Below are 24,713 nucleotides of genomic sequence, written 5' to 3' on the forward strand. Positions count from 1 at the left end.
TGTAGTTGTAAGTCGGAAGTTTATTGACTGCATTGTATTAATTATTAATTGATATTACTGCATAAATAAACTTTGTTTACAGGTGAATCTCAATAAATTAGAATGTCGTGGAAAAGTTCATTTATTTCAGTAATTCAACTCAAATTGTGAAACTCGTGTATTAAATAAATTCAATGCACACAGACTGAAGTAGTTTAAGTCTTTGGTTCTTTTATTTGTGATGATTTTGGCTCACATTTAACAAAAACCCACGAATTCACTATCTCAACAAATTAGAATATGGTGACATGCCAATCAGCTAATCAACTCAAAACACCTGCAAATGTTTCCTGAGCCATCAAAATGGTCTCTCAGTTTGGTTCACTAGGCTACACAATCATGGGGAAGACTGTTGATCTGACAGTTGTCCAGAAGACAATCATTGACACCCTTCACAAGGAGGGTAAGCCACAAACATTCATTTCCAAAGAAGCTGGCTGTTCACAGAGTGCTGTATCCAAGCATGTTAACAGAAAGTTGAGTGGAAGGAAAAAGTGTGGAAGAAAAAGATGCACAACCAACAGAGAGAACCGCAGCCTTATGAGGATTGTCAAGCAAAATCGATTCAAGAATTTGGGTGAACTTCACAAGGAATGGACTGAGGCTGGGGTCAAGGCATCAAGAGCCACCACACACAGAAGTGTCAAGGAATTTGGCTACAGTTGTCGTATTCCTCTTGTTAAGCCACTCCTGAACCACAGACAACGTCAGAGGCGTCTTACCTGGGCTAAGGAGAAGAAGAACTGGACTGTTGCCCAGTGTTCCAAAGTCCTCTTTTCAGATGAGAGCAAGTTTTGATTTCATTTGGAAACCAAGGTCCTAGAGTCTGGAGGAAGGGTGGAGAAGCTCATAGCCCAAGTTGCTTGAAGTCCAGTGCTAAGTTTCCACAGTCTGTGATGATTTGGGGTGCAATGTCATCTGCTGGTGTTGGTCCATTGTGTTTTTTGAAAACCAAAGTCACTGCACCTGTTTACCAAGAAATTTTGGAGCACTTCATGCTTCCTTCTGCTGACCAGCTTTTTAAAGATGCTGATTTCATTTTCCGGCAGGATTTGGCACCTGCCCACACTGCCAAAAGCACCAAAAGTTGGTTAAATGACCATGGTGTTGGTGTGCTTGACTGGCCAGCAAACTCACCAGACCTGAACCCCATAGAGAATCTATGGGGTATTGTCAAGAGGAAAATGAGAAACAAGAGACCAAAAAATGCTGATAAGCTGAAGGCCACTGTCAAAGAAACTTGGGCTTCCATACCACCTCAGAAGTGCCACAAACTGATCACCTCCATGCCACGCCGAATTGAGGCAGTAATTAAAGCAAAAGGAACCCCTACCAAGTATTGAGTACATATACAGTAAATGAACATACTTTCCAGAAGGCCAACAATTCACTAAAAATGTTTTTTTTATTGGTCTTATGATGTATTCTAATTTGTTGAAATAGTGAATTGGTGGATTTTTGTTAAACGTGAGCCAAAATCATCACAATTAAAAGAAACAAAGACTTAAACTACTTCAGTCTGTGTGCATTGAATTTATTTAATACACGAGTTTCACAATTTGAGTTGAATTACTGAAATAAATGAACTTTTCCACAACATTCTAATTTATTGAGATGCACCTGTATATTACAAAGAGAAGTGTTTTGGTTTGTTTTACATACACCTGTGTCATGCTGACGGGATGTCAGTGCTCGGATTCAAACCTTCATTCATTGTTTTTTTCCCCGAAAATCGATATTCTTCGGATGTCGATTTTCCTAAGAAAACAATCTAATATTGAGACTATTTGGTTATTAGTCCCTGATTTCAGGGTGGTGCCCCATCAATGTTAATCCTTATAAATATTCTATTGATTTTTGATAATTGAAAATTATCTTTGATGACTGAATTTGAATGATCAATAAGCTAGTGTTAATTTTAATTAATGTTTCATCGATGTTAACAATTAACGATTATCTTTGGTAATTGTTGATTTAAAGGATTTAAAAAAGCTAACATTGATTCTCATCAATGTTCTATTGATTTTAATAATTAATAATTATCTTTAATTATTAATTATTGCTAATAACCAAACTTGCTCCTAAACGTAGCACACTACATTTACTGGAGCCCCATATGAGGTTTTAATGAGTTAGATTCAATTGATTAATTCAAATATTAATTAATAACTACAGAAATAATTATTAATTATTTCTGATAGTAACACTGATCTAAACAACCAGTAAAGCCCTACACATACATACAATGTCTTGAGGATATGCATGTTCATTTATAGAACAGTTTGTCTATAAATTAATGAAGAAAAGTCTGTTTTATGGGCTTTATGTGTCTTTCCTATGGGGAAATGGAGTGAGTTTCTTCTCAGCCACATTCCTTTGCTTTTGCATGTGGCTACCTTCCCCCACCTGGAATGTCTCTGAGGTCCACTAGTTGCTGGACCAGTGTCAGCAAAGGGGGAGTAAGAGCTGATAATGATTAGTGGGAGAGCAGACATCTCGGAGTCTGCTTGGGCCTACTTGGACCTTTGCTTGTTTCTGTCTTGAGACGTCTGTTGGATTATTCATTAAATAATTAATAACTGTGTGTCTGATTGGTCCAGATGCTACATATATCCCCCCTTTCAAACGTTGTTGTCCATCCTATAGACAACAGTGAGCAACGTCAAAGGTGCAGAAAGATCAGACACACATCCGGCACACAAGGCTGGAAGGCCGTGGTGGGCTCCCTGGTTGTTTGTGCCTCCTGGAGTGGAGGTTGTGCCATGGCGGATGACGTAGACAGTAGCAAGGTTCAGGTTCCTAGGCTTATGCAGCAGATGTCGAGGCAGCAAGAGCCTTGGCAGTCACCTAGTGCTGGTGGCAAGAGGGCAGCAGGTGGTCATTCACCCTCAGTTCTGCGCCCAGTCACAAGGCGTCTGAAGTCTGCAGTGTCACTCTGCTCTGCGGCGGTGCCGACTTGAGCTTGCCTGAGTTGTGCTGGGCAAGGAGTCGGAAGTTTGTTCTTCCCAGTGCTCCTCAGGTGAGTTCTGTTCAAGGAGCTCTTTTGCTAGTGTCAGCAGCTCCTGTAACTCAGAAGTAGGCGTGTCCTGCTGTCTTTGTGCAGCCTCCGTTTGGCACCTGTGTGAAGGGTTCGGAGCAGGATGTTGTTGTAGACCGCTATGGGACGTCCTGTGGTGTTTGCAGGATGAGGGTGTTCTTTTCATGGCTCCTCCCAGTGGTTGGTCTGGTACCTGGGTCTGTTGCCATGGTGACGGTTCTGCCCTCTGCTGGCTAGGAGCTTTTTGTTGAAGGGTCTTGCATTGTGGCAATGCTGGGTGCCTTCTGCTTGCAGTTCAGAATCACTGGGGTCTTACAAACCCTTTTTGAGGAGGCCTTGTGTTTGTTAAAGAACTTCTGTGTCAGGTTACGCAGTTGTTGAATAGGCATTGTGTGGGGGCAGGCCCTAATGCCTAAATGGTGACTTAAAATAGGATGGAGGTTTCAGAGGAAAAGGCTCTTGAAGCTGGTGTCCTCCTCCATCCCAGGTTCATTGTCTGTGGTAGTAAACATAGGGAGTTTCATGCCGGCCCTGTTTGGTGTCTAGGGCAGTGCTCAGTCCGTTTTCAGACTCTGGGTCTGAGAATTCCTTTATGATGGCTTGTTTCAGCTGCTGGTAGTCTGATTGGATGTTTCTGGCCTTTCAGTTGAGGTCTTTGAGTGTCACTACACGTGTCATTTCAGGGTTGGTCTGAATTAATCCTTTTCCTTCTGCGGCTGCAGTGGCTTTCAGGAAACTGGCTGGTGAAGTGTTAAGCAGAGGGCTTCAGCTCCTCCCCCCTTTGTGCCTGTGTGCAGGGCTGGGGGAGTTTGTGCTGCTGATGTGAAGTTCAGCAGGGTGCCTTTTCCTTGTGGGGTCCTTTTGCAGTTGGTAGGACTGTTTCAGTTCTTTTTGGACCATGTTAAGCTCCTCGTTGATGCTGCAGAATTGCTGAGTCAGGGTTTGGACTTCAGCTCTGGCTGCACGCAGATGGCCTTCAAGGGCCTTAGCTTTAGCGTCTCTCTCTTTAAGTTCCACATTGGCTGTTTTTAACAGTGTCCTTGTGTGAAACAGTTCTCTTTCCAAATCCTGTCTGGTGGCTGTCTCCAGCGGCTCTCGGTGCCCAGCAGCTGTCAGAGCCTCCTGAAGACTGGTGTTCTCCTTCTGTTGCTCCATATTGTCAGGGTCCTTGCATCTTTCCTGTGCTTTCTCTTGCTGAGTGGGGGTTGGATCCCTGTGGAACTCTGTGACTTGCAGCTTTAGTTCATTTACCTCCTGTCTGAGGCCAGTGAGAGCATGGACCAAGGAGAAGATGATGCTGGTCAGCTCTTTGCGGCTCAGGCTGGGAGTCGGGCATCTGCTTGTGTTGCGTCTCGCTGTTCCTTTCTCTGCCGTTACAGGTCATTCGCTGCTATGGGCTGAAAGATGTCCATCACACTGCTCTGCTGGGTCTCCAGGGGGTCCTGGTGGGTGGCAGGGCTGGATGTCTGAGGCATGCTGGCACACTTGTGGTAACACGAGAGAGAAATGGCAAAGGCAAATGCAAGTTCGTACAAAGGTGGTAAGCTATCTGTGTGGGGGGAACAGCTATGTGGGTCGTGTAAGGTGTGAATAGCTGATGTGGGGCAGCCAGTAAAGCAGGGTGCTAAGATTTTATGTTGGTGAACACAAATATAAGGTTTGAGTATCTTTGTTGATGGGCTGTAAGCGGGGGTCAGCTAATGACTGGGGCTACATGTGTCGTCAAACTATTACTCAAAATACTGATGGTTCTCACAGGTTTGGTCACTATGAGGGTAACAAATGAAACAAAACTGAAATAAAACAATAAGATGAAATCAGAAAGAGAAAGGAGGAAAGGAGGGTTTTCCCTATTTAGTTTAAGCTAGGAGATAAGGCTAAGCAGGTGTCACTGGTTCGAGTGATGCTGCAGTAGACTCATAAATCCTAGAGGGACTGTTAGCTAAGCTAGCAGGGACACACCAAACACCTCAAGGTCAATAAACGAAACAATAGGAAGTGTTTCTAGTTCTCTCTGGGGCCTACAGTGTGTTGAACGGTAACCGTACTCCATGTACTAGGCCTGGTGCTCAGGAGTGAGGAGGGGCAGGGAAGAGACAGGAATTAGGCTACTAATAACCTGTATAGCTCATTAAGGAAACAACAGTTGCTAGAACTACAGTAATCCTATACCGAGAGGGAAGATGGTGATGGTAAAGTAACTAAAATAAGGTAAAAGTAGAATGTCCTTATAGCTCTAGGAAACTAAAAGTAAAGGTAAATAAACAAATTTATTTAATTAAAAATCAGATGCTAACAGCTAACGGTTGATGTAAAGGGCTTTAATTTGTATGCATGTAGGGCTGCTAAAGAGCTAGCTTTTGGCTACACGTGGTTTGTTTCATTTACAAGAAGGTCTGTGACATGTTGTGCTGTTATCAGATTAAACCGGAAAGGCCTGCTCGCACCTTCTGGGGACATGCATTGCTAAGAGACCACTGCACGCCCATAGTACCACAAATGGAGCAGCATTTGAGTCGCTGTAAACCATGGGAAACTCAAGCATGGTCAGTCATGACGTCGCATGCAACTCTTTCACAAATCAAAACAGCACATTCACTTCACAGACAATGGCGAATTACTAGTTAGCTAGGCTAGAATTACACCATTAATTCGACGCAATTATTTCACATGAGCGGATCAATATGAATACAATGATATGTAATACATTCTGAGAAATGAAATCCCCATTACAAATACTGTTGTGAGATTTCTTCATCACAGTTTAATTCATGCCGCTAATCTGAGATTTCTTCATCAGAGAAGATTTATGCATTTAAAGCTGAAAGTGGGGATTTCTTCACCCAAGATCAGGTTAATTTATTCTGGTACCATTTATACATGCTGCTAATCCGAAATTTCTTCGTCAGAGAAGTCTTACGCTCTATTATCAATTGAAATTAGGATTTCTTCGCTAATATCAGATTCGTTTCTTATCGTACGATTTAAACATGCATTATAGCATTAAAAAACTTACTACCGTTCATAGGAAGGTACATTCAAGCTATAGTTTTATCTGATTTTATAAGAAACAGGTATGCATGTATAAGATGTTAATAAAACGTATGTGACAAACACACAAGATTGATTACTGGGTCGCTTGCAAACAATGTTTAAAATGATGTCGCGTTTCTACAATCCACCAATAAACAGTACGCTTAGCAGTTTGAAGCGTGGTATTATCACTCTAGTTCCCTATCTGTCACTCACTCGACGTTGGTGTCGATGTAGTGACACTAGGGGTCACTCTTGGGAGCCCGAGACACCTCTGGTCTTTGATAAAAGGCCAATGAAAATTGGCGAGTGGTATTTGCATGCCACTCCCCCGAACATACGGGTATAAAAGGAGCTGGTATGCAACCACTCATTCAGATTTTCTCTTCGGAGCCGAATGGTCATGCTCATTGAGCTGAATACTACTGTTCATTCACCTGCTGGATCTGACGGCGCATTTCAGCGGCTTCTCCCTCCTCTGCACTGGTGCACTGCAGAGAATGCCCCTGGGTGCTTCGGCAGAAAAACTAGAGAGTATATTTTCTGAAAGAGCATTTTTCCCCTCTAAAAGAGTATATATTTCTCTAAAAGAGCGCACACACGGAACGTCTTTTTAAAGACGCGTCTTTTTAAAGATGCTTTTCTGATTGTGTGTTATTCCTGGTTGTGCTCGTTATCTCTCGCCTTCTAACGGTCACGATCACTGTCTTTCATGTCTGGGCACTGCTCACGCGGAGACAGCGTTCGTGGATGGTCACATTCTCATTGTGAGAATGTGTCCATGGCAACGTTGCGGTCGCGGCTCGCCTTCGTAAGGAAGCGAGCCACCCCAGAGGCTCCCGCCTCGGTCCTTTTACCCACGGGTTTGAGGCCAGCGCAGCTAGCACTGGGGGCGATTTGAGGACCCCAATGGGACCGCCTCCGCCGGGTATCCAGGTTACCCTCAAGGGCACCCGCACCCGCGCCCAGACCTCTGGAATCTCCATGTCTGGCCCCTGGATGGGACGCGGAAGACCTAAGCTGTCTCCCACCTGCGGTGGTAGACACGTTCACTCAGGCTAGGGCTCCCTCTACGAGGCGCCTGTATGCCTTTAAGTGGTGTCTGTTCGCTAAGTGGTGTTCTTCCCATCAGGAAGACCCCCAGAGGTGCGCAGTCAGATCAGTGCTTTCCTTCCTGCAAGAGAGGTTGGAAGGGAGGCTGTTCCCTTCCACCTTGAAGGTGTACGTTGCTGCCATAGCAGCACACCATGACGCAGTCGACGGTAAGTCCTTAGGGAAGCATGATCTGATCATCAGGTTCCTAAGAGGCACCAGGAGGCTGAATCCCTCCAGGCCACGCCTTGTTCCCTCATCGGACCTCTGTAGTTTTTCAGGGTCTACAGAGAGCCCCCTTTGAGTTTTGCAGTCAGCCGGGCTTAAGGCACTCTCCTTGAAGACTGCCCTCCTGACTGCGCTCACTTCCATCAAGAGGGTAGGTGACCTGCAAGCGTTCTCTGTCAGCGAAACGTGCCTGGAGTTCGGTCCGGGCTATTCTCACGTGATCCTGAGACCCCCGACCGGGCTATGTGCCCAAGGTTCCCACCACTCCTTTTAGGGACCAGGTGGTGAACCTGCAAGCGCTGCCCCAGGAGGAGGCAGACCTAGCCCTGTCGTTGCTGTGTCCGGTGCGCGCTTTACGCATCTATTTGGATCGCACGCAGAGCTTTAGAATCTCTGAGCAGCTCTTTGTCTGCTTTGGTGCACAGCGGAAAGGAAGCGCTGTCTCCAAGCAGAGGATCGCCCACTGGCTCATTGACGCCATAACTATGGCATGTCTCGCCCAAAACATGCCGCCCCCGGTAGGGCTACGAGCCCATTCTACCCATGGTGTAGCGGCTTCTTGGGCCCTGGCCAGAGGTGCCTCTCTAACAGACATTGCAGAGCAGCGGGCTGGGCAACACCCAACACCTTTGCAAGGTTCTACAACCTCTGGGTGGAACCGGTTTCGTCCCAGGTAATGGCACGCAACACAAGCGGATAAGCTCGGGATAGCCGGCCGGGTGTATCGCTTGCACATAGCGCCTTCCACCTCCTTTTGAGCTGAAGACGTGCGCTGTTAATTCCCAGTAGTGTTCACAAAAGTTGTTCCCTGGTTGACTTCCTCCGAGCCCTGTGGCAGTCGAGTTTTCGGAGAGACTCGCTGCCGGCCCAGTACACGTGCTAACTAAGAGCCCGGTTCTGGGGTAGGTGCTCCGCATGTGGCGGTTCCCTGTAAGGCTAACCCCATGCGATCTATATCTTCCGCTAGTTCGTTTCCCTACAGGCAAACTGCGTCTTCCTTGGGCAGAGCCCCTCAGTCTCCATGTTGTAGTAACTCCTCCCCCATTGGGTAGGATCTACCTTGAAGGCTCTCCACATGGTTGGAAAGACCATGTGATGTATTCTTCCACTTAAATATCCCCCCCTCTCTTGGGGCGAGGTGTGGTCTCTGCGGTGTCCTCCCCTTGGGAGGGACACCCCCCGACTAGACCTGGTGGCCCAGTCGGATAATCCCCCTTCTTTTTTAGGGAGTGGAAAAAGAGAAGGGGAAAGAGGCCACGACTGGGTTAAGCTTGTCTCTATCTCTGGGTAGTCGACTTGTCCCCAAAAAGGGCCGTTCGACACTCATAACTGTGTTGGGGGAGGTTACGTGTCGACCTGGTGTGCTGGCTATGAGGCACACAGCAAGTCTGCCCACCACACACCGCCAGTTCACGTAACACAGTTCAGCCTTGTGGCGTTTTGTATAGGGACCCCTAGTGTCACTACATCGACACCAACGTCGAGTGAGTGACAGATAGGGAACGTCATGGTTACTGGTGTAACCTCCGTTCCCTGATGGAGGGAACGAGACGTTAGTCCCTCCTGCCACAACGCTGAACTACCTGCTGAAATGGCCGGACCTTATATCGGCTCCTCAGCGTAAAACCTGAATGAGTGGTTGCATACCAGCTCCTTTTATACCCGTATGTTCGGGGGAGTGGCATGCAAATACCACTCGCCAATTTTCATTGGCCTTTTATCAAAGACCAGAGGTGTCTCGGGCTCCCAAGAGTGACCCCTAGTGTAACTACATCGACACCAACGTCTCGTTCCCTCCATCAGGGAACGGAGGTTACACCAGTAACCATGACGTTCTTTTAAAGAGCAATTTTTCAGCAATGCCAGTTACAGACAACTCACATAATTGTTTTATGGAGTGGCGCTTATACTTCAAACTCGTTCGAAGCGAGATTAATCTATATTTAAGCGGCAGGTTAACTGCGGCTGTTTCAATACAACGTAATTTGATTAGAGCGGATGTTGTGTCAGTTTCTGGATATGCAACAGGGTCTTTCACTGAAGTTAAACAGATTTACTGCAAATCTCAAACCTGATCAAACATTTACACTCCCGTTCAAAATTACACTCGGACAATGATGCACATTACACAAGTTATTTTCAATTTCGCTCAGCGAGCAGACACAAAAATGTGAACATCTTCTTTTCATTAAACCACAGACAGTTAAGATAGTCTAGTTGAATGCACTGGAACATCGCAATGTCATCAATCTAGCTATAAAATAAGGCCATTTAGAAGAGATAGAGGAATCGCTCGTATCTTTTCCTTACTGCACTGCGAGGAGATTCCTTTGTCCTGGCAGGGGAAATTTCAAACTCCTTTCGTGGAGTTTTAGTTTAACTGGAACTTTATTCCATAAAAGCGTGTCTGTTTTTTTTTTCATCAGATAGTTGAGTTCTATATCTGTGCTCTTTTCATGAGTGCTGAAGGCGGCATTCAGCCTTTAACTTATAACGGAGGTAAATACAAGCTCTAGCTTTCTCGTTGTTATGACAACAAACCGGCACATAATATGTACATCACAGATGCAAGCTTTAGACTAGTGTTCTGTTTCTGGATTTAAAGAAAAGAATGACTGTGCATATAAAATGACAAATAACTCATTTAGATTACTGCCTGCATTCTCCACCATTATATGTAGCGAATTTGGTAGTATAAATGTACACGGGATGGGTTAAAGTGCCCGCATTCTCCACCATAATATCTAGCAAATTAGCTCAAAAGGGAAATATATATAAACGCATACCGCGTTATGACTAATCATAAATATTTAAATCAGCCAAAAAGGGAGATACACACATTATACATATATATATATATATATATATATATATATATATATATATATATATATATATATACACTTAATTACAATGGGTTATAATTAATTATAAATATATATAGTTCATCTTTCAGAATTAATTTTAGCAGAATTAATTCTAAATCGACTGATCTGTTCGTCCACTGAACTGACAGTATGATCTTCTATCAGCTCTTAAGAATAATTATTCTTCTAGCCAAGAAGTTCTATATAGTACTAACAGTACAAAAGCATTTAGCAAAATCAGTGTTTAAGTGACTTTGATGTGTACCCAAATCACAGAGCCCCACTGCAATGCAAAGGAGTCACATTCCCATGGTTGGACCTCCAAATAGACTGGGTGGGACCCCTGCCCAGGTCAACGAGGGGCAACAAGTACTTCCTCACAGTCGTGTGCCAGTTCACCAAGTGGGTAGAGTGCCTCCCAGCACCCAATGACACTGCCCAGACCACGGTATACTCCTGATGAACCACATCTTCTCCAGGTTCGGACTGCCACTGAGAGTCAACTTGGACAGAGGCACCCACTTTACAGCTGAGATCATGCAGCAGATTTGGAAACTCCTGGGTGTACAAGCTCAACTGCATATCAGCCACCATCCCATCTCATCCAGCCAAGTGGAACGAACAAATCGAACTGTGGTCGGCATGCTGAGAAAGTATGTGTCTGCCAACCAGAAAGACTGGGACGTTAAACTTCCTCTAGTGCTCATGGCCACTAGAGTCACTCCGCATGAATCAACCGGCGTGCCTCCCTTCGAACTAATGACTGGGTGGCAGATGACGTTGCCGCTGCACCTGCTGTACCAACCGGGAGACTCCAGCCTTGTCACAGCCTACACAACTCACCAGTACCTCGACGAACTACACCGGCATCTGAGAGCAACATTTGCTTTTGCCCAACAACAGCCGCAAAAGAGTGCTGAAGGCCGGAAAGCATATTACGACAAGAAAGCATCACACAAGGAACTGAACGTTGGCGACAGGGTCCGGTATTACAGTTTCGCCCAGCTGCCTCAGACAGCCTCCCATCGGCTGTCGAAGAAATTTCTGCCCCACTGGATGGGACCTCATGAGATTGTGGACAAGCTCTCCCCGGTTGCGTATTGGATCAAACTGAGCCAGGGACAGAAATAACCAATCTTCAAATGGGTCCATCTTAAACAAATCAAAAGATATGTGGCTGCTGGCAGGGAAAGACAGGGAGGGGCTATTTCTAACTAGGCCCAGCTGCAGTTCTCAAAGCGAAAAGACTGTCCTGACCATCCAAGGACATCCACCGCTGACCCACTGCCTTACTCTCTCTTTTCTGTACCAGGATGCTGCTGTGGTTCACCATCCTGTGCCTCCAGCCAACCGGAGGACAGCCGCAATCAGATATCACATCACCAGGCCCAGCATCAGGCATTGTACTGAGGGAACAACCTGGACTCCTGATCACCAACTGCAGGACCCACACCCAGAAAGTGTATGTTCGACTAGACCCTCGCAACGTCTACCGAGCACACTACCCCTGCGCAGTTGCACAGCCCAGGTGGGCAGGTGCCCGATGGACAGAGAATGCCCACACTCATGCAGAGGCCGATGTCAAGCACATGCTCACCCAACTGGAGAAGATGACCGTCACACAAGCGGAGCTAGGTGGACACAACCGACGCACAAAACAGTTCCTGGAGGCCCTGCTTGGAGCTGCCGCTGCCATCGGAACCCTGTTCAACATTGCCATGACTAGTGTCAACGCAGTGAGCCTAGCCACCGTGAGGCAACATGTGATGGAAATCCAGGCTGAGATTCCACAGCTGAGAGAACAACTCGCAACACAGAGTGAAACCCTGCAGACCATCGGCAAATCATTGAGGGGCACTGTGGTGGTACTCAATACTCAGTGTCCTGCTGAACCAAACTGTAAACTCAATGAAACAACTATTTTCAGTTATCCAAAATGATTTTGCCCAAATCCAGCTGGTCACAGCCCTGATGACAGACATGCTGCAGGAGGTGAGCTCCTCCCTTGACAGCCTGGCCATGGGTAGGATTCCACCATACCTAGTACCCCTGAGCCTCGTGCAAACTGTGCTGGCCTCCGCCACTACCAGCCCAACCGACCCTCTTCAAGCCCACCTCACCTACTCTCTGGGTAGCGCCATCCCGCTACATGTCGACCCCGAGCAAAGTGAGATTGCCTTCCTCCTGAGTCTACCTATCATTGAATCAAACAACATCTACAGACTCAAGGACATTGTCAGTGTCGGGTTTTGGCAAGGTAACACCCACATCAAGATACACACCCCAGATGTGGTGGCCTATCATGACAGCAACACACAGCTATACCTGACCCCAAACCTGCGCATGTGTACTTTGACCAAAGACATTCACTACCTCTGCCCTAGCAGGCCATTCCTCAGAGACAACACTGAAGGAATCTGTGGGTTGCAGCCCATGAGAAGCGACACCTGTTGCCCCGCCGAGGCCAAGCCTCATACCCAAGGCATCGAAACGCAAGCTGAGATCATGGGAAATTGGTGGCTCATCAACACTCCTACGCGTACGGCCACCCTGACTTATGACCAGCATGACACTGCCACCTGTGTCAGCCTGCCCAACCAAAGTATGTGGATTCAAGTACCAAAAGGTGCCATCCTCCACCTCGATGATCTGGCGTTGTAGCATCTCCCGAGCGAAGAGTACCAATCAGAGTTGGAAATTCCATCCTTCTTCAAGGATCACAACTTCACCCTCAGTTCCAGAACTGGAACTGAGGATTGAGTAAGGAGGGCCCCAGCTAATTGACGTCACCCCCATCAACACGGCCCTCCAAGCACTGTCTCAACTGCCCATCCTGACCAACTCACCCATTGTCCGAGCTTGGACTGCCGCCGACATGGCACTTTGCCTCTCCACGGCAATAGGATACGCCCTAACACTGGGCCTGGCTTTCATCCTGTGTAAAAGGGTCAACGAGATGCGAGAGTCCCTGAACAAGTGCACGGCTGCCCTTCCTCGAGCCTTCAAATGGAACCAGCGGAAAGGAGGTACCCAGGCAGAAACAATGCCAAACCTCATCAAGATGGACCCTCAGCCTGAAGAAACAAAGGCCGAGGACAATTAAGAACCACCTGCTGCCCGACCATCATGATCCACTTGACTATCGCCCGACGATGTCCCCACATGAACTTCGTCATCCGAAAAGGGGGAATATGTAACGTTTGGACATTATCAAGACACTCGATCGGCTCATCTGGTCATAAAATCTCCCCCTTTCCCCTTCTTCACACTAAATCACTAGCCCAGCCCCAACAGTCTACAAGATAATGGTCACTAAAAGACCCTTTGTCACATTAGTTGCCTTTGCAGATGCTAAACAGAAAAACTCTAAGTCTCTCTTGTAACTTCAAAGGCATTCCACAAGTCACCCCCCCCCCCATCACCGGGCACAAAATGCCATGCGATGGAGAAACACTGAAAAAGCAAATACACATTCCCTGAATTTAACTCATAATCAAACTACCCCAAAATGTATATGATATATTCCTGTGTTGGATGTATGTCCCGATGTTATACTAACCTAATTATGATTATTTAGTTATGTTAGGGTAACTTTGAATGCTGACATCCAGGTTTATGTATGTATCACTGTTTTAATGTCTGCAGACCTCATCTGTTTGGTACTGAAATGATCCTCTCTTTGTGCCTTAATTAATGGTGTATAGTATGTTACTGTAACGGAATGATATATATATATATATATATATATATATATATATATATATATATATATATCCCTTTTTGAGCTACAGGGGCCAACCATGTAAATATATTTTATGTTCAGTTTTAAATCATTCAGTTCCTCTTTTAAGGAAAAAATTATGTGTACAAAATATAGTTGCCATTAGCACGCAGCAGTCCTCCAGCATCCCTCTCATGGTGTATACCACTCGAAGGTGATGTTTCAAAATTGTTGAGCATAATTAAATTCTACCACTGAAAATAACCATCTGGATTCCATTTATGCCACTAAGCAGGTTTTCAAAACTTTCTCCATCATTTACTGTCAAATGTGAGCCAGGCTACTTTTAAATACTTATAATTTCAAATAAAGCAAATGCATTTATTTCTTTACCTTCAGCAATTGAAGATACATTTTCATAACCTTAAAAATAATGGTCTCTCCTCTCAAATACAGAGCAGGGTAAAGAAGCATATTGAAACAACTAAGTGGAGAACTAGCCTCCTTTATGTGTCCTCAACAGGCCGCCATAACCTGTACCTCCCAGTGTCTTTGACAGTTTGATTGAGCTGTGTGACCTGCTTCACAGACAGTATCAGGAGAGAATTTGAGAGTGAGAGGGAAAGAAAAAAGAAAGAAAGATTGTGATTAATTGAGTAAACAGTGGAGGGTGGGGTGTCACTGTGTAGCATTGATTCTTCCATTGACTCATACAGATACCCTTCAAATGCTCCCTTCCAATGCTCCCTTCCACACACACACAAACTCACAGATGCACACTTTCTCCTCACTGTTTCTTTTTAGAGATGAAATGCTGCACTCTCTTCTGAACAGTTCAAAACAAAATAGAAAATTCTGTGATCATTTGAACATCCTCATATTGTACAAAAGCCATATGACTTTGAAATGGTGTGGAAAAAAACATCTTGGAGGGAACGAGAATTTATGTCAATGTTGTGACTCTAGGGGTTCGCTCGAGAGCCCCAGTCACCTTTGATTTATTCAGAAAAGGCCAATGAAAATTGGCGAGTGGAATTTGCATGCTGCTCTCCGCCCCGGACATACAGGTATAAAAGGAGATGGCATGCACCACTCATTCAGATTTGTGCTGAGGAGCCGAGAGAGAGTCCCGGCCATGTCAGCGGTCGGTTCAGCGCCACGGCAGGAGGGACACAACATTTAGTTCCCTCCATCAGGGAACAGAGGTTAGATCAGTAACCAAGACATTCCCTGTCTATCACTCACTCAACGTTGTGTTGATGTAGTGACACTAGGGGTTCCTATACGAAACGCCGCAGGCGCTGAACCATGTCACGAGCTACAGAGAAGCGGACACGGGAAAGCTGCTGCGTGCCTCGCAGCGAGCACTCAACCATGTCCTGACCTTCCAGTGAGTTAAGTAAGGCTCCTCCCTGGTCCCGTTAAGGGTGGAAGGAGGCACTTACCTGAGGAGGCTATAGGCGGTGGCCTTTCCTGATTTTTGTATTCAGCAATTTCCCGCCAAGCACCTGATAGAATAGCGCTGGGAAAGTGCTCTTCCCTCTCCATGTGGGAGAGTACTACGGAGACCACATCCTACCGGAGGGAGGTTAACACATGGAGAATACCTCACATGGACCTACCGACCGGGAAGTTCACATATGGAATGAAATCCCTGGGGAGGACCCTATCTATGGAGAGGGTACATAGCCACAGTGGCTGAGGGGAAGACACAGGGTTCACCGAGGGGGAAACCGAACAGTGGCAATACATCATACGGGATTACCGAGGGGGGAAATCACCACGTATGGAGCACTGAGCCCAAGTACACGGGCTCACCTGAAAAGGGGCATACCACGAGTACCGGGCCTGGCGGCGTTACTCCTCCGCCGAGTTCGTCACCGGACACTGCTTAAGAAATTGAGAAAGCATCCAGTGTTCACCAGTTGCGGGGAACTGTTGTGGACAAGATAGCACACATTATCACCTCGAAAGGGGAAAGGCGCTAATGCAAGAAAGGCTTTTAGTTTTTAAACTAAACTAATAGTTTTTAATACTTTTTCTTTTTCCATCATCTTGAAACAATTTGCAAACTATCCAGAAACTTCAAGATCTGATTACTCTTAGTGAGTTTAAAATGGTTAAATCCAAGAAATTAGAACCATTGTATTGTATTTGTTATAAATGATCATATTTAAATGTGGTTTTATATTTGATCATTTCTGGATCAATGCCTTTCTTGGCCAGGTTTCTCTTGTAATAGAGATTTAAATCTCAATAGGACCAATCTGTTTAAATAAAAGGTCTAGTGTACTAATAAATAAAATAATAATATATACCTATACATACAGTGGGATACAAAAGTCTGACACGTGTTCACATGGGAACTTGCGTTATGTTTAATGTTAAACTGTAAACGAGCTTCTCATAGCGCTCCAGACTTTCACAGAAAATTGACTTAAATTTCAAGTTGTTCCCTATCTGTCACTCACTCGATGTTGTGTCGAAGTAGTGACACTAGGGGTCGCTCTTGGGAGCCCCAAACACCTCTGATCTTTGAGAAAAGGCCAATGGGAATTTTCATGCCACTCCCACAGACATACGGGTATAAAAGGAGCTGGCTCGTAACCATTCATTCAGAATTTTTCTTTGGAGCAGAGCGGTTTTCATTCATTGAATTTCACTGCCGTTCCATTCACCTCTGTGTATGCTGTTGAATATACGCTGCATTTCGGCAGTTTCTCCCCCTCGTGCATGGATAAGTGCAGAGAACGCCCCTGGGTGCTTCGACAGCTAAAAAGAGAGGGTATATTCTAAAAGAGTATTTTCCTCTAAAAGAGTGGCACTGATGGAGAGCGTCTTTTTAAAGATGCCTTTCCATCTGTGTATAGTTCCTGGTTGTGGTCGTTACCTCTCCGCCTCTGATGGCCACGATCGCTGCCTCACGTGTCTGGGCTACAGTCAAGCCGAGACAGTGTTCGTAGATGGCTCATGCTCTCACTGCGAGGCAACGTTGAGGTCACGGCTATCCTTCTTCACAGGGAAAGCCATTCCAGCCGCTCCCTGGCCCGGTCCTTCTACCTATGGGTACGAGGACGCGACGGTTAGCGCTGGGGGCGATTTGGGGACCCCAATGGGAGTTGTTCCGCTGGAAAGTCCCCCACGGACCTCCCATTCCCCAGTATGCTCGTTTGCCCCGGTCGAGTTCTGGGATGAGAAAGGCGGCTCGCCCCAGGGTGTGTTTGATGTCTCATTCGGGGGTCGAGAGCAGGATGAGCTCTCGATCGCAGCATCGGAGAGCGGGCTGATCCAGTCGGACGCGGAGGACTTGACTGGGCTCCAATTTTCGGGTGTGGTCGCACAGTCTGAGGCCGACGCGGAGCTGGTGGCCATGCTTGCCCGGGCTGCTGTAAGCATCAGGCTTGAGTGGAACCCTCCACCCTGCCCTGAGCCCTCGCGGCTTGATGATTGGTTTGTGGGCTCAGAGTGCCGCTCACGGCCGCGCCCCACCCCGGTTTCATTCTTCCCGGAGGTGCATGAGGGCCTCACAAAGTCATGGCATGCACCTTTTACTGCCCAGACCTGACCTCTGAGCTTCTCCACTCTCACTACCCTTGACGGTGGGGCAGCCAGGGGGGTACACGGTGATTCCCCAGGTGGACAAGGCAGTTGTTGTGCTCCTATGCCCACAAAACGCCACCACCTGGCGGAATCAACCGAGACTCCCGTCCAAGGCCTGTAAGTCCACGTCGTCCTTGGCGACCAAGGCTTACAGTGCCGCTGGACAGGCTGCCTCCGCCCTGCACGCCATGGCCCTCCTGCAAGTGCACCAGGTCAAGGTGTTGAAAGAGCTGCACGAGGGTAGTCCTGACACGGGAGTGATGCAGCCTTCCCCGCCTTAGCGCGCCCAGCTGCGGCACACACACACCCATGCTCAGGCGGTTGTGACGAGTCACGGGATGTTCACCCTCCTCCCCGTCACTGACCGGTCCTATGGTGGGCATGCAGAGCCAGGTAAGTGCTTTGACATTTCTCTCAGCACAGCCAAAAGCTTGTGACGCGAGGCTCCTCGATGTGGCAACTCCTGCTCCGCCCCACCATGAGTCCCCACCAGCAGGTACGTCAGACGCGATTGTCCCCTTGGTGCCCCTCGCTCGGAGCTTGGAGGCGTGGCTGGAGCTCTCCAATCCTTTGCGCTGGCTGGCCAGGACGATCCGACTCGGCTATGTGATTCAGTTCGCCAGGCGCCCACCCGGGTTCAGCGGCGTCCGCTTCACCTCGGTGAGGGGCGAGAACGCCACTGCCCTTCGTGCGGAGATTGGAGCCTGCCCCTCCAGCCGAGATGAAGGGGTTCTACAGCCCCTACTTCATTGTGCCAAAGAAAGGTGGTGGGTTGCGGTCAATCTTGGACCTGCGAGTGCTGAACCGGGCCTTGTACAGACTCCCGTTCAAGATGCTGATGCAGAAGCGCATTCTGTCGTGCATCCAACATCAAGATTGGTTTGCGGTGGTACACCTGAAGGACGCATGCTTCCACATCTCGGTTTTACCTCAGCACAGACCCTTTCTGCGGTTCACCTTCGAGGGCCGGGCGTATCAGTACAAGGTCCTCCCCTTCGGTCTGTCCCTGTCGCCTCATGTCCTCACGAAAGGTGCAGAGGCAGCCCTTGCCCCACTAAGGGAAGTGGGCGTTCGCATCCGCAATTATCTCGACGACTAGCTGATTCTAGCTCACTCTCTAGACCTGTTGTGTGCACACAGGGACCTGGTGCTCAGGCATCTCAGCTGGTTGGGGCTTTGGGTCAACTGGGAAAAGAGCAAGCTCTCCCCGGTTCAGAGCATCTCTTTTCTCGGGATGGAGTTAGACTCAGTCTCTATGATAGCGCACCTCAAGAACGAGCGTGCCCAGTCAGTTCTGAACTGCCTGAAGCCGTTCAGGCGGAGAACGGCGGTCCCACTGAAAATGTTTCAGAGGCTCCTGGGGCATATGGCGTCCTCGGCGGTGGTCATGCAGCTTGGGTTGATGCATACGAGACCGCTCCAGCACTGGCTTCAGATTCGAGTCCCGAGAAGGGCATGGTGCCGCGGCACGCATTACATGGCCATCACGCCGATCTGCCACCGTATGTTCAGCCCTTGGACGGACCTTGCATTTCTGCGGACAGGGGTCCCCTTAGAGCAAGTGTCCAGGTGTGTCGTTGTTACGACAGACACCTCCAAATTAGGCTGGGGCGGCATGTGCAATGGGCACACAGGCAGTGGTAGACACGATCACTCAGGCCAGGGCTCCCTCTATGAGGTGCCTGTATGCCTTGAAGTGGCGTTTGTTCGCAAATTGGTGTTCTTCCTGAGGTGAAGACCCCCAGAGATGTGCAGTCAGGTCGGTGCTTTCCTTCCTGCAGGAGAGGTTGGAGAAGCGGCTGTCCCCCTCCACCTTGAAGGTGTATGTGGCCGTTATAGCGGCGCACCACGACGTGGTGGACGGTAAGTCCCTAGGGAAGCATGACCTGATTATCAGGTTCCCTAGAGGTGCGAGGAGGTTGAATCCTCCTAGGCCACACCTCATTCCCTTCTGAGATCTCTCCGTGGTCCTGCTGGGCCTGCGGAGAGCCCTGTTTGAGCCCTTAGAGTCAGTTGAGCTAAAGGTTCTCTCAATGAAGACTGCCCTCCTGACTGCGCTCACGTCCATCAAGAGGGTTGGGGACCTGCAGGCGTTCTCTGTCAGTGGCACCTGCCTGGAGTTCGGTCCGGCATACTCTCACGTGATCTTGAGACCCCGACCGGGCTATGTGCCCAAGGTTCCCACAACGCCTTTTAGGGATCAGGTGGTGAGCCTGCAAGGGCTGCCCCAGGAGGAGGCAGACCCAGCCTTGTCGTTGCTGTGTCCGGTGCATGCTTTGCGCATCTACTTGAACCGCACGCAGAGCTTTAGATGCTCTGAGAAGCTCTTTGTCTGCTTTGGAGGACAAGGGAAAGGGAGCCCTGTGGCAGGCGAATTCGGTGAAGAAATTTGATGCCGACTCAGTACGTGTGCTAGTATGCCCTGTACTGGGGTAGGTGCTCCACATGTGCTGGTTGCTGTGGTAACCCCGTGTAATGTATTTTCCACGGTACAGTTTCCCTGTTGGTAAATCTGCATCTTCCTTGGGCAGAGCTCCCATGTTTGTAGAGCTCCTCCCCCTCCGGGTAGGACCTACCATGGGACTTCTTCCAAATGCGATACTGCCAGTTGGTAAGTCCATGTGACGTATTCTCCACACATTACCTCCCCTTCGGGCAGGGTGTGGTCTCCGCGGAGTCTTTCTCCTTGGGAAAGGACACCCCCCCTGACGCGGATGCATATGGCATATGGATTTTCCATTTTGTGGGAGAAAAAAGAAGAGGCCACGGTTGAGTTCGTCTTGTCCCTGGGGTGCGAGGGGCCGTACGACACTCGTGGGGCATTGAGGGAGGTTACGTGGGGGCTGGGTGCACTTGCTACGAGGCACGCAGTGGTCTGCCTGCACCTGCACCGCCAGTCCACGTAACACAGTTCAGCTGGTTATGGCATTTCGTATAGGGACCCCTAGTGTCACTACATCGACACAACGTTGAGTGAGTGACAGATAGGGAACGTCTTGGTTACTGTTGTAACCTCTGTTCCCTGATGGAGGGAACGAGATGTTGTGTCCCTCTTGCCACAATGCTGAGCTATCCGCTGAAATGGCCGGGACCCTGTCTCAGCTCCTCAGCGCAAAACCTGAATGAGTGGTTGCGAGCAAGCTTCTTTTATACCCGTATGTCTAGGGGGGTGGCATGCAAATTCCACTCGCCAATTCCCATTGGCCTTTTCTCAAAGATCAGAGGTGTTTGGGGCTCCCAAGAGCGACCCCAATGTCACTACATCGACACAAGTCTCGTTCCCTCCATCAGGAAATGGAAGTTACGACAGTAACCAAGACGTTTCTCACCAAAAGCTACTGAATACTTCAGTAGATTTGAAATATGATGCATGAGCCACATGTACTACATTTCTGATACGTTTGTGAGACTTTAAAATGAGCGACTATCAACTGCCATTGTATTGAAAAGATGGACCAGGATATTCATAAAATGTTATATTGTTGTGTTCTGCAAAAAAAAAAAAAAAGTCATACAGGGGTGCATTTACCATATAACAACGTAACTCACTGTTTAACCACCATAGTATGTTGCATTGTTGGAGAAATTAACTAGCTTGTCATGTTTCCAGAAACCATAGTAACTATGTTGCACATCCATCGTTAGAACCACATTGGTTCAGCAATATAAAGTTGACTTTAATGACGCTATGCAGGGGGTGGAGTAATAATTTTTAATTTTTTTTCTTAAATTATAAAAGCTAATTTGCAAAATAACCAGAAAGTTGTTTAATGTGCGAAAGCTGCTGAAAACACGAAAGCTGCATGCACTGTGTAAATGTGACAGATACTGTACATTGTGCTGCAATAGTGTGGTTTCCCTTTACATCAGACTCCGGGGTTCCCCCGACACACTTGAGCACATACGCACATTTGCATTCTTCAAAAACATAGAAGAACTTCACTTACGCATTAACATGGACACATAATCCGTGTTCACAGACAGAAACTGTGTGTTAAAGCGCTTTCATTTAACAGCCTTTTATTCCCTTAAACAGCTGCATTCGTGTTTACATCATGTTTTTGAAGAAAGCTGTGTTCTGAAACGTAGAGCAAGCCATTTCATTAAGTACTTTGTGAAGTCCACGCCAGCTTTGAATGCACGGTGTCATTAAAACAATATGGGACATGTCAAATAAATGTGCATTTACACATATAGTATTAAGTATTATATAAGTGCTTTTAATAAATGTATAATTTGTAATAAAATAAAACTATATTAGCAAAATGCTTTACAAAAGATCTCATACTTTTCAACAAATTTATTACATTAACAGCACAAAATCATTAGATTAATAGTGAGTAAATATATTGACATCCTTACTATAATTTCTATATTTGTCTTATACTCTTTCATATAGTTCCATATTGTTTGATACAACGTTTATATACAGTTTATATACAAAAATGGAAATCTTATTTGAAGATTCTGATACATTGTTCCTTTTTGTGTGTGAGAGAAAGAGAGACAGAGAGAACAGGGTGTGCAAGAGGTAACTTTCCACATAATCTCCTCGTATCTTAAATAGAATGATAGAAATTAGATTCCCAGAGACAGCAGCAGAGGTGAACACATTTAGGTTGAATAAATTGAGAGATGAGACTGACCCTTACAATGTCCGAGGTATTTGACCTCAATCCTCTCCTGTTTCTGACACGACACTTCTTTCACCTGGCAGGGGTTGTCATAGGAATGGCCGTCTGATGCACAAACTGGATTAAAACTGATGTGAGAGCAATCAATGTTGCACACACACCTACAGCGAGAGAGAGAGAGAGAGAGAGAGAGAGAGAGAGAGAGAGAGAGAGAGAGAGAGAGAGAGAGAGAGAGAGAGAGAGAGAGAGAAAGAAAGAAAGCTTAGGACAGAGTGAACTTTTCAGTCAATACTAGATCAAGATTTACATCTGGGTGTAACTAAAATGCTGTAAATAAATAAATATACAGTGAGAAGAGAAAGCTATTAACACAATCAAACAAGGGTATAGATTTGGCTTGAAAATTGGGGGGCTGCAGTATGAAGCATTTACATGTTTCCACTGATCATGGTATAAAAATCTGCATTGAGCAAAAAGCTATAAACTGCTTGATCTATGTGCTTCTTTTAGGGTTTTATTTCATTTTTTATAATTATTTATTATTAATTGTTTCTTCTATTATATTGTAATTCTGTCTCATTATGTCGCAGCAGTGATGTCATACTAAGCCCTGTATGCTAATCTAGTAACTCTTTTAGCCACAGGGACTTCCAAGATCGTCAACACTTTGGCCAGTATTAGTATGTTATCTCAGATTCACTTCTTAGTAAATACAGGTAAAGGAGACCTTTTCCCTCCATAACAGGATTGGAACAATGCTACTCTGCACATATTGCTTGAAAAATAGATTTAATATCATGTAGAGTAAAAGGTGAGGAATCGAATTGCCCATATAATATTGAACACCCCCGGGTTGACACATAATGTGTCTTTTTACTCAGCAAACAAATGCAGATTTCACCAATATGATGCAGAAGGCTTTATACATGCATCTGTCTTTCAAACTTTCAACATATGCACTAATTGGGAGCATGTGTCTACATACACTTATCAAACCGTATTTCTCTTTCAATTTCTTTGTCTCAAAAACCAATTAGCATTAGGCTGTAATATATCTCTGTCTAGGTTTGTTAGCATCTAAATTTGTTGAAATTTAATTTGCTGTGATTTATTGACATAGTATTTTAGTTTATCTTCTATTTATCTTAATTCAATCAGATACAGTTTTAGAGGGGGATTCACTGCACCTGTTACAATGTGGCCCATAGACTGTTGTAACCCATAGGTTGTAACATTTCACTTTCCTTTTTTCCAGGTAGAAGGCGAAAAAAGTACACGCTATATTCATAAAACAAGACCCCGTATTTGTACCAGATGTGTAAAATCAATGTAAAAAAAAAAAAATACTTTGAACCCCAAGACTTGGGGTTCAAAGTATTTCTTTTTTCACAATGATTTTACCAAAAAGTTTTATTTTGTGCCCCGCTCTCCCCTACAACCTCCATGAACATCATTTGTGAAGAGGAATTTGGGCCAAGTGAAAATATGGTAGGTAAGCTAAAGACCCCCTTACATAAGAAACACAACCAGATACACTTTTACCAGTTTTGAAATGACCCAATATAGCTTTTTAGGTGACTAGCTCGCCACAGTACCTGCAACCTTACGACAGGCCAACTGTTTAACCCTATAAAGGGCAAGAATATAACGATACAGAAAATCAATTTACTGCTATTTTCCAAGACATTATGTTCCAAATGATACATTTCTGTTAAATAAAATAGCTTTTATTTTCAATTTTACAGCTAGTAGAAATCATGATCGAAAAGATGATATTTGCCTCCATGCTTCTCAATGCTTAATCGCAGCACAACAGTTAGCATAAAATGAGCATATTACTAATATGATTTATTTGTAAAGTTTAAAAAGTGCTTAAGGCATACAGAAAAAAAGGATAAAAAAGAAAAACAACAAATAAACAGCAAATGAATAATAATTTTTGATTGTAATAATGCTAATGTTTGAAGGAAAAAAGTATAGTTTTACCTTGTCTGTGTCGTTAATGTTCTTTATTTTTAGGAAGGTAGAGCCGTTTAAATTCAAACTAAATTACAAAATCGATTACTCAATCGAATGCAAAACTTAACTGTTGCAAGGTAGTATCATTAAAAAATGATTTTTTTAAAATATAATTTTTCTATTGTTTAATATTAATAATATTGCAATGCACCCTAATACCATGTGAATTTTGTTTGTTTGTTTTTTGATGGTTACTTTCACCTTCAATCTTTATTGTTCTTGGGAGGCAGTTGGTAGACAGCAGCCAATAACACAAAAACAATTAACATCGAACAAAACGTCATGGTTACTGGTGTAACCTCCGTTCCCTGATGGAGGGAACGAGACGTTGTGCCGATGTAGTGACACTAGGGGTCACTCTTGGGAGCCCGAGACACCTCTGGTCTTTGATAAAAGGCCAATGAAAATTGGCGAGTGGTATTTGCATGCCACTCCCCCGGACA

The 24,713-nt window shown here is 46.0% G+C and overlaps 1 protein-coding gene across 1 annotated transcript in view; it reads right to left on the reverse strand.

Moving 5' to 3' along the window:
- The window catches only part of LOC127446277 (tomoregulin-2-like), a 179,833-nt gene that overhangs the window by 42,392 nt on the left and 112,728 nt on the right, over positions 1 to 24,713 (reverse strand). The window contains exon 6 of the mRNA XM_051707053.1: positions 22,264 to 22,412. Coding sequence (XP_051563013.1) covers positions 22,264 to 22,412 — 149 coding nt within the window. The remainder of the gene's footprint in view (positions 1 to 22,263; positions 22,413 to 24,713) is intronic.

Source organism: Myxocyprinus asiaticus, chromosome 9 (assembly GCF_019703515.2).
Source record: "Myxocyprinus asiaticus isolate MX2 ecotype Aquarium Trade chromosome 9, UBuf_Myxa_2, whole genome shotgun sequence".
Taxonomy (NCBI): Eukaryota; Metazoa; Chordata; class Actinopteri; order Cypriniformes; family Catostomidae; genus Myxocyprinus; species Myxocyprinus asiaticus.